The 20,322-nt window shown below is 41.6% G+C and overlaps 1 protein-coding gene across 4 annotated transcripts in view; it reads right to left on the bottom strand.

Annotated features, from left to right (window-relative positions):
* LOC118360136 (rho GTPase-activating protein 32-like) overlaps positions 1 to 17,908 on the bottom strand; it is a 48,181-nt gene extending 30,273 nt beyond the window's left edge. The window contains exon 1 of one of the 4 annotated variants that reach the window (XM_035739524.2): positions 17,648 to 17,908. Coding sequence is in view for 3 of the 4 variants with exons in the window: in XM_052519909.1 (XP_052375869.1) it covers positions 908 to 927 (20 nt within the window). In the remaining variant the exon portion in view is untranslated. Of the gene's footprint in view, positions 1 to 907; positions 1,133 to 17,647 lie in introns of those variants that run through there. The other 3 variants (XM_052519909.1, XM_035739357.2, XM_035739442.1) reach the window with 3 other exon arrangements.
* Positions 17,909 to 20,322: the final 2,414 nt, after the last annotated feature.

The raw sequence follows: 20,322 nt of genomic DNA, 5'->3' as shown, positions 1-20,322 counted from the left end.
CCACGATCCATCATCCCTAATACAGCTCTTTATATACAGTCAACAAATAAAAGGAATGCTCTGACAGAGCAGAACAAAACACCTCCACACAGCCTTCCAAATCTTTCCATAACTCGCCCTCATGAAAGGCAACACTGGGAGCTGAACTCACATCTGGTAGGATATTGGGCAAACACAGTGCAGTGGTAACCAACCAACGCTGGTCCTGGAGTGCTACAGTATGTGCATTGTGCACTCAAAGTACCTCGGTTCTACACCTCAGCATTAAAAAAAAACTCCCCAGCCAACCAATACTGAGGTAGTAAAGCAGGAGTTTTCCTCTTCTCCAATCAGAAGCTGTAATGATGACTATAGAAGATACAGTGGGGCAAAAAAGTATTTAGTCAGCCACCAATTGTGCAAGTTCTCGCACTTAAAAACATGAGAGGCCTGTAATTTTCATCATAGGTACACTTCAACTATGACAGACAAAATGAGGGAAAAAAAATCCAGAAAATCACATTGTAGGATTTTTAATGAATTTATTGGCAAATTATGGTGGAAAATAAGTATTTGGTCACCTACAAACAAGCAAGATTTCTGGCTCTCAGACCTGTAACTTCTTTAAGAGGCTCCTCTGTCCTCCACTCGTTACCTGTATTAATGGCACCTGTTTGAACTTGTTATCAGTATAAAAGACACCTGTCCACAACCTCAAACAGTCACACTCCAAACTCAGGCCAAACCAGACCTACTATATTCCACTGTACTCTCACTTCATCCTTCCAATGGCGGCTGTAGCCTTGCTATAGGGTCTCCTATCAAACATTATGTGACAATTCTCTTCAAGATTAGGAGAGTTTGTACACAAATGAAGTGGGAAATGACACAAAATCACACCAGAGAGTTATTTCCAACAGGACAGCACCTGAATGTTTGTTTCTCCATCCTGGACCGTTCCGGGACGCAGGCGTGTTCGAGGATAGCAGGGTTCGGTACACAAATCAGGTTCTCGATAGATCAGGGTCCAAAACAGACAACAGGTAAGTCCAGACAGTCCAGGTCATACACAGTAAATCCAGCAGATATATTATCACTTTCTCTTTTCAATGTTTCACAGGTCCACAGCTCCATGCTCTCCTTTCTTCCTGGTGTGGCTTGACCCCTTATATACGAGGGTCGGCTCCACCTTGCAAGTGTTCCCCTTGCTTCTGTGAATTGTAGTTTCTCTCTCTCTTCTGGGTCAGACATTTTGTGCTTTGTAGTTCCTTATCTGGCCAACCCTTAGTGAGAGGGCAGAGCCCGTTTATTAGTTCTGCCCTCACATATCTGCCATGTATCACTCGGCCCCCTTCTTTGCCACAATTATTACAACAAATATGTATCTAATGAAAGAGGACAGCATGATGACACAAAAAAAACAGTCCCAAAGCTGTCCTGAATCTCTCCAGGGACAGGCTCCATGATTTTGAAGATGAACAAAGTAATACAACAGTTTGCATGTACAGAATATTTTTGCCATTCAGTACAGTCTGGCAATCTGTCACCCATCGGAATGTGGTTGAACTTTCTGTTCCTCCTTCAAAAGCTCTGTAGGCGACTGCATTGCATTTATTCTATGATCAAATGTAACATGCCTGACCTTGATGATTGTTCAGAATGGAGAATGTTTGTTCTCAGATAAGGGCACCCTGTGCTTCACATTGCTGCGTTGCAGATACACTCAGCACTGCCTTATGGCAACATGACAAGGTACATCCATTCATTTATCCATTAAATATCGATAACATGGCAAAGCTATATGATTTAACGAGGACACAGATGTTTCCTGACATGTTAGCCAATGCCTTACCTTTTGTATGTCCCAAATGGCACCCTATTCCCTACATAATGCACTTATTTTGACCAGAGCCCTATGGGCCCAGGTAAAATAAAAAAGTAGTGCACTATATAGGGATAATTTGGGACATTATCTTCACCCCACTTATCTGTCAGTCATGACAGACTAGCCATAGTAAAACCATCATCCTGCAATGTACAGTAGAGGTAGCTATAAGATATCTTGTTCACCACTTGAAGGAAGTTCTCCATTTCTGCTGCAAGAAGACAAAAACAGCTCTGATCTGGCTTTGACAGCTCTGGCCTACATGGGATTCTAGGAAAACTAGGGCAGCCTACGCAATTCTGCATGCCATTTATGAAACCTGTATTAGAAATCATGGGCTGGTGTGATGAATTGATGCCCACATCTCTAAGAGAAAAATTTCATGCCATAAGCCTCTGAAGCGTCACACTAGACACACTCGCATGTTAAGCTAATGCATTTGCTACAGTGCTGTATGCAATTAGGCCAAAAGCTTTAAGACATATATATATATATATATACATATACATATACATACACACACACACGTATGGACACCCCTTCAAATAGACTCTTTCAGGCACATCCGATACCGACAGATGTATTAAAAATCGAGCACACAGCCATGCATTGGCAGTAGAATGGCCTTACTGAAGAGCTCAGTTACTTTCAACATAGCAACGTCATAGGATGCCACCTTTCTAACAAGTCAGTCAGTAAAATTTCTGCCATTAAGTGGAAACGTCTAGGAGCAACAACAGCTCAGCCGTGAAGTGGTAGGGCCACACAAGCTCATAGAACGGGATCGCCGAGTGCTGAAGCGCATAGAAATCGTGTACTCGGTTGCAACACTCAATACCGAGTTCCAAACTGCCTCTGGAAGCAACATCGGCACAATAACTGTTCGTCTGGAGCTTCATGAAATGGGTTTCCATAACCGAGCAGCCACAGACGCTTGGAGTGGTGTAAAGCTTGACACCATTGGACTCTGGAGCAGTGGAACGGCGTTCTCTAGAGTGATGAATCACGCTTCACCATCTGGCAGTCCAACGGACGAATCTGGGGTTGGCGGCTGCCAGGAGAACGCTACCTGCCCCAATGAGTAGTGCCAACTGTAAAGTTTGTTGGAGGAGGAATAATGATCTGGACTGTTTTTCATGGTTCATACTAGGCCCCTTTGTTCCAGTGAAGGGAAATCTTAACGCTACAGCATACAATGGCATTCGAGACGATTCTATGATTCCAACTTTGTGGCAACAGTTTGGGGAAGGCCCTTTTCTGTTGTTTCACCATGACCCTTCCCCTTACAATACCCCCGTGCACAAAGCGAGGTCCATACAGAAATTGTATTTCAGGGCCACCCGAGTGGCGCAGTGGTCTAAGGCACTGCCCCTAGAGATTCTGAGTTCGAGTCCAGGCTGTCGCAGTTGGCCGCGAAAGGGGGGCCATGGGGCTGCGCATAATTGGCCCAGAACCATCTGGATTAGGGGAGGGTTTGGCAGACAGCGATGTCCTTATCCCATCGCACACTAGCGACTACTATGGCGGGCGGGGCACAGTGCAGGCTGACACGGTCACAAGGTGTACGGTGTTTCTCCGACACATTGGTGTGGCTGGCTCTCAACTTAAGTGGGCATTGTGTCAAGAAGCAGTGCGCCTTGGTTGGGTCGTGTTTCGGAGAACGCACGGCTCTTGGCCTTTGCCTCACCCGAGTCCGTACGGGAGTTGCAGCGATAAGACAAGACTAACTACCAATTGGATACCATGAAATTGGGGAGAAAAAAAAGAAACTACCAATTGGATACCATGAAATTGGGGAGAAAAAAAAAGAAAACGGTATTTTGAGATTGGTGTGGAAGAACTTGACTGGCCTGCACAGAGCACTGACCTCAACCCTATCGAACACCTTTGGGATGAATTGGAACGACGACTGCGAGCCAGGCCTAATCGCCCAACATAGTGCCCAACCCCACGAATGCTCTTGTGGCTGAATGGGAGCAAGTCCCCTCAGCAATGTTCCAAAATCTAGTGAAAAGCCTTCCCAGGAGAGTAGAGGTTGTTATAGCAGCAATGGGAGGGGACCAACTCCATATTAATGCCCATGATTTTGGAATGAGATGTTCGACAAGCAGGGGCCCACATACTTTTGGTCATGATGTGTATGTAGTGTTTTATATCTAAAGTGAGAGGCTAAGAGAGAAATTACTATTGTTTCACCTCATACTGTTATGTTATTGAGTGTCTCTGGGGTCACTGAGCAGCCCCCACCCAGACAACTGAGCCACACACACACACACACACACACACACACACACACACACACACACACACACACACACACACACAGGTGTAGGCAGTACTGTATTCGTCAACATCTTCATGGGTTTTGATAAAGGCGCTCCCCAGTGTAATGTTTCCATCTGACTGTTGAGGGGAAAGTTTAACGCTCTCATGCGGTTAATAAAGCTAGTCAAAGTGGAGAAGGCCTGGGGTTGCTATGGAAACCTGCAGGTTGTGAGTCACTCATCTGCTCTGCTCGACTGATGAGGTAGCAGGAAGAGAAAATGAAACTATGACAAAACTGTACACTACAATACAAGAGATTGAACAATATGACAGATATTTCACCAGATGTATAAATGTGACGCATTCGCTTGGCGTCTCCACTCACTACCAAATATGATAGTGAGAGGAAGCCCACAGTCTGGCAGTGGGAGAAGATGGAACTAAATTGATTTATTTTTAATTGCTTTGTTAGGATGGAGAGCAAATGCGAATTGAGTTATTGCACACGCGCATTTCACAGATGAGGCGTTCCCCAGCGGAAATATGCAGACGCTGCTAGATCGCGCCAATAGGATCTCACAAGCTCATGCTTGGCTCTGCCCACCTCCTTGCCTGTACTGCCCAATTTGACTCATTTGTTCCAATTGGAAACGGCAGCCTGTGGTCTGTCTTGGTTTAGTTATAAAAAAATATTTTACAATACTGTACCATAACGACAATACTTTATACAGTGCAGTGGTGATTGTTTTTATGGGATTAAAAACCTGATTAATGCTTTTTTCAGCGGGAGAATCATACAATTCTATAATCTGATTTACATTTACTACAGTGGGATTCATTTAGTTTCATCTCATGATGAATTCCATAGCTGTATAAATCATGTGTCCCATTGCACACACACACAACATGAGGCTTAGACATAGTAAAGTTCATAGACTATACTCTGTCCAGAAATACAGGCAGATGCAATAAACGAGAATAACAAACTGAAATGAATTCATTTACATACACTTTCAACAAAGGACCCACTGTAAGCCTAGTTTAAATGTAATCAGTTAGGTACGTGAGAAGAATTCTTTAAGCTTAGTTGACATACACTACCGTTCAAAAGTTTAGGGTCACTTAGAAATGTCCTTGTTTTTGAAAGAAAAGCCCATTTTTTGTCCATTAAAATAACGTCAAATTGATCAGAAATACAGTGTAGACATTCTTCATGTTGTAAATGACTATTGTAGCTGGAAACGGCTGATTTCTTATGGAATATCTACATAAGCATACAGAGGCCCATTATCAGCACTACAGAGGCCCATTTACTCCTGTGTTCCAATGACACGTTGTGTTAGCTAATCTAAGTTTATCATTTTAAAAAGCTAATTGATCATTAGAAAACCCTTTTGCAATTATGTTAGTACAGCTGAAGACTGTTGTTCTGATTAAAGAAGCAATAAAACTGCCCATCTTTAGACTAGTTGAGTATCTGGAGCATCAACATTCCATTACAGGCTCAAAATGGTCAGAAACATGACTTTCTTCTGAAACTCGTCAGTCTATTCTTGTTCAGAGAAATGAAGGCTATTCCATGCAAGAAACTGAAGATCTCATACAATGCTGTGTACTACTCCCTTCATAGAACAGCCCAAACTGGCTTTAACCAGAATAGAGTGGGAGGCCCCGGTGCACAACTGAGCAAGAGGACAAGTACATTAGTGTGTCTAGTTTGAGAAACAGACGTCTCACAAGTCCTCAACTGGCAGCTTCATTAAATAGTACCCGCAAAACACCAGTCTCAATGTCAACAGTGAAGATGCGACTCTGGGATGCTGGCCTTCTAGGCAGAGTTCCTCTGTCCAGTGTCTGTTCTCTTGCCCATCATAATATTTTATTGTTATTGGCCAGTCTGATATATGGATTCTTTGCAACTCTGCCTAGATATAAATAAACAAGGTTTCTACCTTTCTATTTTTTGATAAATTTGTATATTTGAGTTTAACCATAATCATTTGGTGTAATAATTGTTCTGTTTTTTTCTGGTGGATTAAACAGTAATTGCAACCAACGTTCTAATGCTTGTTCTAAAAATAGCCATATTTTTGGAGATGATTTCATTTTCAAATAACCAAAAGTAAGAGGTTGTAATCTGATTAAAGGGAAAAGGACTATTCTTGAACAGGGGGTGAGACATTCTTACTAATCTGCTAGTTCGTATTTAAGTATAACTTTTGTATGACTGAAGCCTTTAGTGAGAGGTCTAATACATGAATATTTAATCATTTCTGCCCTCCAAATTCATATTCATTATATAAAATGGGCCCATTTCATTTGTCAGGTTTACCAATCCAAATAAAATGTCATATTTTGTTCATATAATTTAAAAACAAGTCGCTAAGTGTAGGCAAGGCCATAAGCAAATAAGTAAACTGGGATATGACTAACGGGGTGATTTTTCCACAAATAGACAGGTATTTCCTTTCCACGGTAGCAAGATCTTATCTATTTTTGCTAACTTTCTATGAAAATGTATTGAAATGAAATGATTTCTTTCTTTCAAGATATGAATATTGAGTATGTCCTTATCACAGTCAGACCATTTTATTATTATTATATATTTTAGTGATCCAATACGTAATATAGTACATTTAGCATTATTGGGTTGTAATCTCGAGAGGGTAGAAAAAGTAGATCTATGAGGCTGTGGAGGGATCCAAATTGTGGATTTAAAAGAAAACATGAATCATCAGCATACAACCACACCTTTGTTTTAATTAAGCCCTGGATTTCTAGGCCCTTGATATAAATTGTTGGATCTGATTTTAATAGCTGACATTTCGATGGCCATAATAAATAGATATGCCGACAGTGGACAACCTTATTTTACTCCAACAGTTTAATACTTTGAGAAGTAGACATTATTTACTATTTTAAAATCTAGGTTTACTATACATAACTTTAACACATTGAAAAAGAGATTATCCAAAATGTAACTATTCCAGGCATTTATATATAAATTCCTGTCGTACTTTATCAAAAGCCTTTTCAAAGTCAGCTACGAATACCAGGCCTTGTCTCCCCGATTTTTCATAGTGTTTTGTTTCCAGTACTTGACTTATTTTCTCCAATGTATTGTCCATGTAAACAAAAACTGTCTGATTAGGATTAATAATATCCAACAATACTTTTTAAATTGTTTCTCGGATTTAAAAGGCTTTAATTGCATCAAGAAGTCTCTCCTCTAATTTGGCCTTAACATAAGTCTTTCTGTACAGCTGTTAATTTTACATTATTAATAGGAAAGAAATCCTTACAGGTTAGTGGAGATGGAGACTGACTTTGGCTTTTGACCATTTCTGGGTGCATTTTCCCACCAGGGGTGTTTCCACCAAACTGGTGACATGGTTGATGCTTGACTGCGCCGACCAGAATAAGACACTCAATATTTGTTGGAAATGAGCATCAAGCCCATCACTTCCACCACTCTGTGAAGTTCATTATAACTTATTTCATCTGTAGCCTAATAAACACAGAAAAGCTGTCAAAGCTACTGTACATACCTTTATAACGTAGGTGCATGGTGTAATGACGCCGCGTACAATTTGGCGCTACACGTACAACACAGCATTCATAACCTATCCCACAATGTCTGCTGTGTGGATCGAGCAGTCAACATGTCGAGCAGTCATTTGAAAGAGTAAGAACATTTCAGCGAGACAACTCAAAAGCGAAATCCATTAAAGCCAAGATAATGGAATTCATTGCCCTTGAAAATCAACCGTACTCTGTCTGTTGTGGGCGATGTTGGCTTTCGTCGACTGGTCGAGCACCGGCACACACTACTAAGTGCGCTATTTTTCAGATGTTGCCCTACCGAAGTTACACAGTAATAGCGACACTGCTATTAGCTTCACAACATACAGTGGGTCAAAAAAGTATTTAGTCAGCCACCAATTGTGCAAGTTCTCCCACTTAAAAAGATGAGGCCTGTAATTTTCATCATAGGTACACTTCAACTATGACAGACAAAATGAGAAAAAAATATTCCAGAAAATCACATTGTAGGATTTTTAAATGGATTTATTTGCAATTTATGGTGGAAAAAAAGTATTTGGTCAATAACAAAAGATTCTCAATACTTTGTTATATACCCTTTGTTGGCAATGACAGAGGTCAAACGTTTTCTGTAAGTCTTCACAAGGTTTTCACACACTGTTGCTGGTATTTTGGCCCATTCCTCCATGCAGATCTCTTCTAGAGCAGTGATGTTTTGGGGCTGTTGCTGGGCAACACGGACTTTCAACTCCCTCCAAAGATTTTCTATGGGGTTGAGATCTGGAGACTGGCTAGGCCACTCCAGGACCTTGAAGTGCTTCTTACGAAGCCAATCCTTCGCTGCCCGGGCGGTGTGTTTGGGATCATTGTCATGCTGAAAGACCCAGCCACATTTAATCTTCAATGCCCTTGCTGATGGAAGGAGGTTTTCACTCAAAATCTCACGATACATGGCCCCATTCATTCTTTCCTTTACACGGATCAGGTGTCCTGGTCCCTTTGCAGAAAAACAGCCCCAAAGCATGATGTTTCCACCCCCATGCTTCACAGTAGGTATGGTGTTCTTTGGATGCAACTCAGCATTCTTTGTCCTCCAAACACGACGAGTTGAGTTTTTACCAAAAAGTTATATTTTGGTTTCATCTGACCATATGACATTCTCCCAATCTTCTTCCGGATCATCCAAATACTCTCTAGCAAACTTCAGACGGGCCTGGACATGTACTGGCTTAAGCAGGGGGACACATCTGGCACTGCAGGATTTGAGTCCCTGGCGGCGTAGTGCGTTACTGATGGTAGGCTTTGTTACTTTGGTCCCAGCTCTCTGCAGGTCATTCACTAGGTCCCCCCGTGTGGTTCTGGGATTTTTGCTCACCGTTCTTGTGATCATTTTGACCCCACGGGTTAGATCTTGCGTGGAGCCCCAGATCGAGGGAGATTATTAGTGGTCTTGTATGTATTCCATTTCCTAATAATTGCTCCCACAGTTGATTTCTTCAAACCAAGCTGCTTACCTATTGCAGATTCAGTCTTCCCAGCCTGGTACAGGTCTACAATTTTGTTTCTGGTGTCCTTTGACAGCTCTTTGGTCTTGGCCATAGTGGAGTTTGGAGTGTGACTGTTTGAGGTTGTGGACAGGTGTCTTTTATACTGATAACAAGTTCAAACAGGTGCCATTAATACAGGTAACAAGTGGAGGACAGAGGAGCCTCTTAAAGAAGAAGTTACAGGTCTGTGAGAGCCAGAAATCTTGCTTGTTTGTAGGTGACCAAATACTTATTTTACACCATAATTTGCCAATAAATTCATTAAAAATCCTACAATGTGATTTTCTGGATTTTTTCCCCTCATTTTGTCTGTCATAGTTGAAGTGTACCTATGATGAAAATTACAGGCCTCTCATGTTTTTAAGTGGGAGAACTTGCACAATTGGTGGCTGACTAAATACTTTTTTGCCCCACTGTACATGACATAGATACATTACATACCGTACTTTGGAACGCCGTTTGGATCTTTGCGTGTCAAAAAAGATACAGTAGCACTGTCAAAGCTGTACAAAAAAAGTCTACAAACAAGCAAACACCTGCCACAAACGATGTGTTTGCAATACCGCATTGGTAATAAAGCATCATATGTTCGACCGCAACTTCTGGGGTAGCTAGCTTTAGCTTGGTACCTAGCTAGCACCAATACAACCAGCCGGAAAACAATGACCAGTAGAAACTGCAGTCATTTTCATTATTCTTAGCAATGATTTAGGAATCCTTGTGAGTAAGTATTAGCTAGGTTGCCACTTGTTGTTCGCCTACTGAAATTGCCCTAGCAGCCAGCTAGCTTCATCTGGCTAGTGAGGCGCGACCGGACCGTGTTGTGTTGTGGATTAGGCACAATAATGTAAGGATTAGGATTAGGGACAATAATGGAATTTGCAGTTTGGCTTCAAAATAAAAGTAGGTAATTGACAGTTATGCAAATTAATACAAAGAGTAGAATTATGCCATACTTGTATTTTGAAGGCTAACCCTTATTGTGGCTAGCTTCATATAGATGGGACCAACAACCAATAATCAAATAAGAACTGTTTTGTAAATTAGGGTTATTTTAGATGTTGACACCTAGCTATATAGTTAGCTAACAATAGCTACTGAAACAGACTTGTCGTTTTGCTATGTTTTTGGGGAAGAACATTGTTTGCTTCCATGAGCTAGCTAGCTTTTTTTTAATGACCAGCACTGTAGGTGTGCAAGATAACTTTACCAGCATCATAGTGTAACGGATGTGAAACGGCTAGCTTAGTTAGCGGTGGAATAGTGTGCGCTAAATAGCGTTTCAATCGGTGACGTAACTTGCTCTGAGACCTTGAAGTAGTGGTTCCCCTTGCTCTGCAAGGGCCGCGGCTTTTGTGGAGCGATGGGTAACGATGCTTCGTGGGTGACTGTTGTTGTGTGCAGAGAGTCCCTGGTTCGCGCCCGGGTATGGGCGAGGGGACGGTCTAAAGTTATACGGTTACAATCGCATATGTATCGATGAACCGTTGTGACACATGAAATACAAGTGTAAATGTAATAACTACGTAAAAATGTAATGAACTCGTTAAATTATTATGTGAAGTGCAGACATATTCAGGTCCTGATTGGTCAAATAGCGTTATTTGATACGTCAAAAAGCGTTATTTGGCGTGTATCGTTTCGGACACTCAAAGATCCAAACAGCGTTCCATAGAAATTCTGGTTGAGAATGAAGCGATTGAACAAAGAAACAGCACAGCAAGTAAGTGAAATACATTTGATTATGTTTTACTGGTAATGGGAACATACGTAAATTCCCAAAAAATAACCTTTTGGTCAGTGTGGTGTGTGTGTGTAACCTTTATTTAATGAGGCAAGTCAGTTAAGAACAAATTCTTATTTACAATTGTGCGCCACCCTATGGGACTCACAATCATGTCCGGATGTGATACAGCCTGGATTCGAACCAGGAACTGTAGTGACGCCCCTTGCACTGAGATGCAGTGCCTTTGACCGCTAAGTAATTGTGTGTTTTAACTATACTATAATGCTTAAAAAGGCCACTTATAAAGTATAGTTTTTTTTGGCAAGGAAAATATTGCATCACTAGTTATTACATTGGATTTGGAAAGTACTCCGACTCCATCCCCTTTTCCACATTTTGTTACGTTACAGCCTTATTCAAAATGTATTAAATTGTTTTACTCAGCCTACATACAATACCTCATAATGACAAAGCGAAAACAGGGTTTTAGAAATGTTTGCACATTTTTATTAATACCTTATTGTACATAGGTACATTTACATTACATTTAAGTCATTTAGCAGACGCTCTTATCCAGAGCGACTTACAAATTGGTGCATTCACCTTATGACATCCAGTAGAACAGTCACTTAGGATAGGATAACAGTCACCTTAGGATAGGATAAGTAATCCTTCTCACCCCCCCCCCCTTTAAGATTTAGATGCACTATTGTAAAGTGACTGTTCTATCCATTGCTATGAGACTCGAAATTGAGCTCAGGTGCATCCTGTTTCTACAACTTGGAGTCCACCTGTGGTCAATTATATTGACTGGACATTATATTGACTGGACATGCAAAAATAGGTTTAGAAAAAAACTGAAATATTAAAATTTACATAAGTATTCAGATCCTTTACTCAGTACTTTGCTGAAGCACCTTCGGCAGCTATTACAGCCTCGAGTCCTCTCGGATATGACGAACACCTGTATTTGGGGGATTTCTCCCATTCTTCTCTGCAGATCCTCTCAAGTGCTGTCAAGTTGGATGGGGAGCGTCGCTGCACAGCTATTTTCAGGTCTTTCCAGAGATATTCGATTGGGTTCAAGTCCGGGCTCTGGACTTTGAGACTTGTCCCGAAGCCACTCCTGCGTTGGCTTGACTGTGTGCTTAGGGTCGTTGTCCTGTTGGAAGGTGAACCTTCACCCCAGTCTGAGGTCCTGAGCACTCTGAAGCAGGTTTTCATCAAGGATCTCTGTACTTTGCTCCGTTCATCTTTTCCTCGATCCTGACTGGTCTCCCAGTCCCTGCCACTGAAAAACATCCCCACAGCATGATGCTGCCACCACGCTTCACCGTAGGGATGGTGCTAGGTTTCCTCCAGACGTGATGCTTGGCATTCAAGCCAAAGTGTTCAATCAGACCAGAGAATCTTGTTTCTCATTCTCAGAGTCCTTCAGGTATCTTTTGGCAAACTTTGCAGGCTGTCATGTACCTTTTACTGAGGAGTGCCTTCCATCTGGCCACTCTACCATAAAGGCCTGATTGGTGAAGTGCCTCAGAGATTGTTGTCCTTCTGGAAAGTTCTCCCATCTCCATAGAAGCACTCTTGAGCTCTGTCAAAGTGACCATCGGGTTCTTGGTCACCTCACTGACCCTTCTCTCCCGATTGCTCAGTGTGGCCGGGCGGCCAGCTCTAGGATGAGTCTTGGTGGTTCCAAACATCTTCCATTTAAGAATGATTTTATTACCCTTCCCCAGATCTGAGCCTCGACACAATCCTGTCTTGGAGCTCTAAGGACAATTCCTTGGACCTCACGGTTTGTTTTTATGCTCTGACATGCACTGTCAACTGTGGAACCTTATATAGACAGATATGCCTTTTCAAATCATGTCCAATCAATTTAATTTACCACAGGTGGACTCCAAGTTGTAGAAACATCTCAAGGATGATCAATTGAAACAGGATGCACCGGAGTTCAATTTCAAGTCTCATAGCAAAGTGTCTGAATACTTATGTAAATAAGTTATGTTTTTTTATATACATTTGCAAACATTTCTATAAACTTGTTTTTGATTTGACATTATGGGGTATTGTGTGTAGATTGATGAGGGAAATGCTTTATTGAATCCATTTTAGAATAAGGTTGTAACGTAAAAGAAATTTGGAAAACGTCAAGGGGTCTATATACTTTGCACTGTATATCAATATCTGCACATAAAGGAATTTCCAATTATACAATTTTTTTCACCTTTAATTAACCAGATAGGCCAGTTGAGAACAAGTTCTCATTTACAACTGCGACCTGGCCAAGATAAAGCAAAGCAGTGCGACACAAACAACAGAGTTACACATGGAATAAACAAACGTACAGTCAATAAGACAATATAATGTCTATATACAGTGTGCAAATGAAGTAAAATTAGGGAGGTAAGGCAATAAATAGGGCATAGTGTCGAAATAATTACAATTTAGCAATTAAACACTGGAGTGATAGATGAGCAGAAATTGAATGTGCAAATAGAGATACTGGGGTACAAAGGAGCAACAAATAAAAATAAATAAAGGAAATTAGGTAGTTGGGTGGGCTATTTACAGATGGGCTATGTACAGGTGCATATACTACCCACTACCCATATACTACCCGCTGCGACCTGTATGCTCTCGTTGGCTGGCCCTCGCTTCATATTCGTCGCCAAAACCACTTGTTCCAGGTCATCTACAAGTCTTTGCTAGGTAAAGCTCCGCCTTATCTCAGCTCACTGGTCACCATAGCAGCACCTACTCGTAGCACGTGCTCCAGCAGGTATATTTCACTGGTCACCCCCAAAGGCAACTCCTCATTTGGCCGCCTTTCCTTCCAGTTCTCTGCTGCCAATGACTGGAACGAATTGCACGAATCACTGAAGCTGGAGACATATCTCCCTCACTAACTTTAAGCATCAGCTGTCAGAGCAGCGGGTAGTATAAGGGGCATTGGTGACAAAACGGATGGCACTGTGGTAGACGGCATACAATTTGCTGAGTAGAGTGTTGGAGGTTATTTTGTAAATAACATCGCTGAAGTCAAGGATCGGTAGGATAGTCCGTTTTACGAGGGTATGTTTGGCAGCATGAGTGAAGGAGGCTTTGTTGCGAAATAGGAACACGATTCTAGATTTAATTTTGGAATGGAGATGGTTAATGAGTCTGGAAGGAGAGTTTACAATCTAACCAGACACCTAGGTACTTGTAGTTGTCCACATATTCTAAGTCAGAACCGTCCAGAGTAGTGATGTTAATTAAAACTTCTTGTAACTACCCATCCCGGATCCGGGAGAATTGTCATCAACTACAGTAATTAGCATAACGCAACGGACAAAAAATGGAAAAAAAAATGTTTCTAGAAAATATTAATATTCTTGAAATATAGTGAAACACAGCTTAGCCTTTTGTTAATCACCCTGTCATCTCAGATTTTGAAATTATGCTTTACAGCCAAAGCAAGACAAGCATGTGTAAGTTTATCGATAGCCTAGCATAGCATTATGCCTTGCTAGCAGCAGGCAACCTGGTCACGAAAATCAGAAAAGCAATCAAATTAAATTGTTTACCTTTGATGAGCTTCGGATGTTTTCACTCACGAGACTCCCAGTTAGATAGCAAATGTTCCTTTTTCCCAAAAATATTATTTTTGTAGCCGAAATAACTCCGTTAGTTCTTCACATTTGGCTGGGAATTCAACCGGAAATTGCGGTCACGACAATGCGGAAAAATATTCCAAAATACCTCCATAATATCGACAGAAACATGGCAAACGTTGTTTATAATCAATCCTCAATGTGTTTTTCAAATATCTATTCGATAATATATCCACCGGGACAGCTGTATTTTCAGTAAACCCGTGAGGAAAAATAGCTACCTCCGTCTATTACGCAAGAATTACTCTGAGAGCCCTCAGCTGGACACTTACGCAATGTAGTCAATTACGCTCATTCTTCATCATAAAGGCGTGAAACTACATCAAAATGCTGTAGACACCTTGGGGAATACGTAGAAAAAGGAATCTGTTTGATAGCCCATTCACTGATCAATAGGGACGCATCGGAACGCAGAGCTTTCAAAACATGAGTCACTTCCTGATTGGATTTTTCTCAGGCTTTCGCCTGCAATATCAGTTCTGTTATACTCACAGACAATATTTTTACAGTTTTTGAAACTTTAGAGTGTTTTCTATCCTAAGCTGTCAATTATATGCATATTTTAGCATCTTGTCCTGACAAAATAGCCGGTTTACTTTGGGAACGTTATTTTTCCAAAAATGAAAATAGGCCCCCTAGTTACAACAGGCTAGACGGACGGGCAGGTGCGGGCAGTGATCGGTTGAAGAGCATGCATTTAGTTTTACTTGCATTTAAGAGCAGTTGGAGGACACGGAATGAGAGTTGTATGGCATTGAAGCTCGTCTGGTTTGTTAACACAGCGTCCAAAGTAGAGCCAGAAGTATACAGAATGGTGTCGTCTGCGTAGAGGGCGGATCAAATAATCACCAGCAGCAAGAGCAACATCATTGCGACACCCCCATAGAGACTGCCAGCTGTCCGTACAACAGGCCCTCCGATTTGACACACTGATCTCTGTCTGAGAAGTAGTTGGTGAACCAGGCGAGGCAGTCATTTGAGAAACCAAGGCTGTCAAGTCTGCCGATAAGAATGTGGCGAGTGACAGAGTCGAAAGCCTTGGCCGATTCATACGGCTGCATAGTATTGTCTTTTATCGATGGTGGTTATGATATCGTTTAGGACCTTGAGCGTGGATGAGATGCACCCATGACCAGCTCGGAAACCAGATTGCATAGCGGAGAAGGTACGGTGGGATTTCAAATGATCGGTGATCTGTTCGTTAACTTGGCTTTCGAAGACTTTAGAAAGGCAGGGTAGGATAGATATAGGTCTGTAACAGTTTGGGTCTAGGGTGTCTCCCCCTTTGAAAAGGGGGATGACGGCGGCAGCATTTCATTCTTTAGGGATCTCAGACAATATCAAAGAGAGGTTTAACAGGCTAGTAATAGGGGTTTCAACAATTGGGGCAGATAATTTTAGAAAGAGAGGGTTCAGATTGTCTAGCCCAGCTGATTTGTAGGGGTCCAGATTTTGCAGCTCTTTCAGAACATCAGCTATCTGGATTTGGGTGAAAGAGAAATGGGGGGGCTTGAGCAAGTTGCTGCGGGGGATGAAGAGCTGTTGACTGGGGTAGTGGTAGCCAGGTGAAAAGCATGGCCAGCCGTAGAAAAATACTTATTGAAATTCTCGATTATCGTAGTTTTATCAGTGGTGAGTGTTTCCTAGCCTCAGTGCAGTGGGTATCTGGGAGGAGGTGCTCTTATTCTCCATGGACTTTACAGTGTCCCAGAACTTTTTGGAGTTTCATCTACAGGATGCAAATTTCTGTTTGAAAAAGCTAGCCTATACTTTCCTAACTGCCTGTGTATATTGGTTCCTAACGTCCCTGAAAAGTTGCATATCGCGGGGGCTATTTGTTGCTAATGCGGTATGCCACTGGATGTTTGTGCTGGTCAAGGGCAATCAGGTCAAAATTGAATGGGCATGCTTATTTAAGATGGTGAGGAAAGTACTTTTGAAGAATAACCAGGCATCTTCTACTGACTGAATTAGGTCAATATCCTTCAAGAATACCCGGGCCAGGTCGATTAGAAAGGCCTGTTCGCTTTAGTGGTTTATGGAGCGTTTAACAGTGATGAGGGGTGGTCGTTTGACCACGGACACATTACGGACGAAGGCAATGAGGCAGTGATCGCTGAGATCGTAGTTGAAGACAGCAGAGGTGTATTTAGAAGGCAGGTTGGTCAGGATGATATCTATGAGGGTGCCAGTGTTTACAGATTTAGGGTTGTACCTGGTAGGTTCCATCATCATTTGTGTGAGATTGAGGGCATCTAGCTTAGATTGTAGGACTGCCAGGGTTTTAAGCATATTCCAGTTTGCTCACATTATTAATTCTCGACACAAAGAGATTCCACCAAGTTGAACAAACAAATCTGTCTGCATTTATCAAATTGATTACAGCTGGGGGGAGGGGGGGGGGGTTTAAATACGATATGACTTTACTCGCATAGAAACTGTGGATGGAAATGTGGTTATTGTTTAAAAAGTTTGGTCCACTATTTTTACCATATAATATATGAATCCTATAAATTAAAATGGCAAATTTAGGTGCAATCAATTATCTTAATAAATTACAGAAACAATTTCAGAACAATGTGAGATGGTGGGTGTCATGGCTTGCTGAAATGACATGGAAAGACCCTGTATTTATAATTATATGACAATATTCTAGGTTGACTACAAATCTGCTACACAATTTCTGATACACCACATCTTACTTTTATTTTCCTTCTTAAGGAAAAGCTGGGAATGTATCATCTACTCCTCTATGCCATTAATTCCAATCAGACTGGTTTTAGATTTCTCCCTGACCAAGATGGCTGCTATTTTCTCCCATAAATGGAATTGAGGGTTTATAACACCGCTCCTCTAGTAAGTTAACAGGATCTCTATGTAGTCAACATGTTGTCATTCCATACACAACAGACATATGTCATAACCTTCAAAAGCCACAACATTCATTCACACCATATCTTTCTCGCTCACCTAAAACCGAGTTCAATACAAAGCACAAGAATGACGACGATGGTAACACTTGGAGATGGTCTTTTAAACATACCTGTAACCGCAGGACAAACCACCACACCAAGGGTCTCTTCTCTATATCCTCTTAGCCGCAGTGTGCCGCGCACTTTACTACTGTTGAGGTTTTCGACAGCAATGACTTCGCCCAGTTCGCACTGCTTCAGTGAGAATAAAACAAATATGGGATTCGTCAGTGAACATGTCCTACAGAAGAGACAGCGAGATAGAACCCGTAGCCTCGTATGTTCTGCACCCAACGCTGCGAACGCGCACAACTCGGCTGGGCGCGTACGCGCCAGCAAGGTAAATACATGATTCCTGAAATTGCTCTAGTCCTAGTGCCCTCAACTGTCCTTGTACATCAGAAAACCGGTTTCAATCGCTCTTGCACTCCTAACAAAGAAACAAATCTATGTGTACTATGTCATGGGTGATTTATGAGATGAAAGATGTTTGCTATTGGCATACAAAAAGGAGCCTTGTCAACTATTTCAACAGTGGATTGCAGTAGTATATACTGTAGGTTATGTGCACACACACACACCCATGTTGCAACCTGGATTCAGGGTTAGACATAACATAGTAAATGTTCATCCGGGACACTCCAATTAATATGACATGTTACATTTCCCATGGTATGGTATGTATGGTATGTATTAATTTGTGAATGTCCATCATCCATTTTGTTTGATATGTAACGATTTACAATTTCTATGATATGTTACGAATTCAAATTTGTACAATATGTTACGAATTTTAAAAATGTACTAAACTGTATGTTAACAATTCCAATTTGTTGTGGCTAATGTTAGCTAAGTGGCTAATGCTAACGTTAGCTCGGTGGCTAAAGTTAGCTAGGCTTGGGGGGGGCATTGTTTTCCAGACCCGGTCCTGGGGAACCCAAGGGTTGCACGTTTTGGTTTTTGCCCTAACACTACACAGCTGATTCAAATAATCAACTAATCATCAACACTGCTGTTCTACTATATATACAATTCATTATAAACTGGGTGGGTCGAGCCCTGAATGTTGATTGGCTGAAGGCCGTGGTATATTAGACCGTATACCATGGTAATGACTAAACATTTATTTGTCTTGCTCTAATTACATTGGTAACCAGTTCATAATAGCAATAAGGCACCTGGGGTGTTTATGGTGTTTTGCCAATATACCATGACTAAGGGCTGTTTCCAGGCACTCCGAGTAGCGTTGTGCTTAAGAACAGCCCTTAGCCATGGTATATTGGCCATATACTACAACCCATCGGGCCTTATTGCTTAATTCTACTGAGTGCCATTACCCACTTCATATTTGTAAATACAGTGTAAATACAGTCCATTATTACTATGCATATTACTGCTTCTGTTATACTGAACAACAATATAAACGCAACATGTAAAGTGTTTGTAATCCATTCACCTGACAGGTGTGGCATATCAAGAAACAGCATGATCATTACACAGGTGCACTTTGTGCTGGGGGCAATAAAAGGCCACTCTAAAATGTGCCTTTTTGTCACACAGCACAATGCCACAGAAGTTTTGAGGGTACATGCAATTGGCATGCTGAATGCAGGAAGGTCCACCAGAGCTGTTGCCAGAGAATTGAATGTCCATTTCTGTCACGGCTGTTGAATGAAGTATACCAAAGTGCAGCGTGGTGAGCGTACATATTCCTTTTTATTGCGCCGACAAAAACAATAAACAATACAAAAACAACCATGAAGCTTAAGGGCTAAGTGCCACAAACAAAGTTAACTTCCCACAAAGAAAGGAGGGAAAGGGCTACCTAAGTATGGTTCCCAATCAGAGACAACGATAGACAGCTGTCCCCGATTGAGAACCATACCCGGCCAAAACATAGAAATACAAAATCATAGAAAAACAAAACATAGAATGCCCACCCCAAATCACACCCTGACCAACCCAAATAGAGACATAAAAAGGCTCTCTAAGGTCAGGGCGTGACAATTTCTCTACCATAAGCCACCTCCAACCGGCCTCACATCAGCAGACCACGTGTAACCACATCAGCTCAAGACCTCCACATCCAGCTTCTTCCCCTGCAAGATCATCTGAGACCAGCCATGTGGACAGCTGATGAAACTGAGGAGTAGTTCTGACCGTAATAAAGCCCTTTTGTGGGGAAGAACTCATTCTGCATGGCTAGGTCTTGCTTCCTAGTGTGTGGGCCAGTCTCCCAAGTGGATGGGCCTATGCCCTCCCAGGCCCACCCATGTCTTCGCCCCTGCCCTGTCATGTGAAATCCATAGATTAGTGTCAAATTAATTCATTTCAATTGACTGATTTCCTTATAGGAACTGCAACTCAGTAAAATCTTGGAAAGTGCTTATTTGAAAGTACTGATTTTATATGTCAGTATGAATAAACTACATGTACAGTACATTCAAAAAGTATTCAGACCCCTTCCTTTTTTCCACATTTTGTTACATTACAGCCTTATTCTAAAATACCCATAATGGCAAAGTGAAAACAGGTTTTTAGAAGTTTTTGCAAATGTATTAAAAAAAAAGATATTCTTTGTTGAAGTACCTTTGGCAGCGATTACCTCTTGGGTATGATGCTACAAGCTTGGCACACCTGTTTTTGGGGAGTTTCCCCTATTCTTCTCTGCAGATCCTCTCAAGCTCTGTCAAGTTGGATGGGGAGCGTCGCTGCACAGCTATTTTCAGGTCTCTCCAGAGATGTT

The sequence above is a fragment of the Oncorhynchus keta genome, chromosome 1 (genome assembly GCF_023373465.1).
Source record: "Oncorhynchus keta strain PuntledgeMale-10-30-2019 chromosome 1, Oket_V2, whole genome shotgun sequence".
NCBI classification, from domain to species: Eukaryota; Metazoa; Chordata; class Actinopteri; order Salmoniformes; family Salmonidae; genus Oncorhynchus; species Oncorhynchus keta.
Note: the sequence above shows the minus strand (reverse complement) of the source record. Positions and strands in the feature narration are given on the sequence as shown.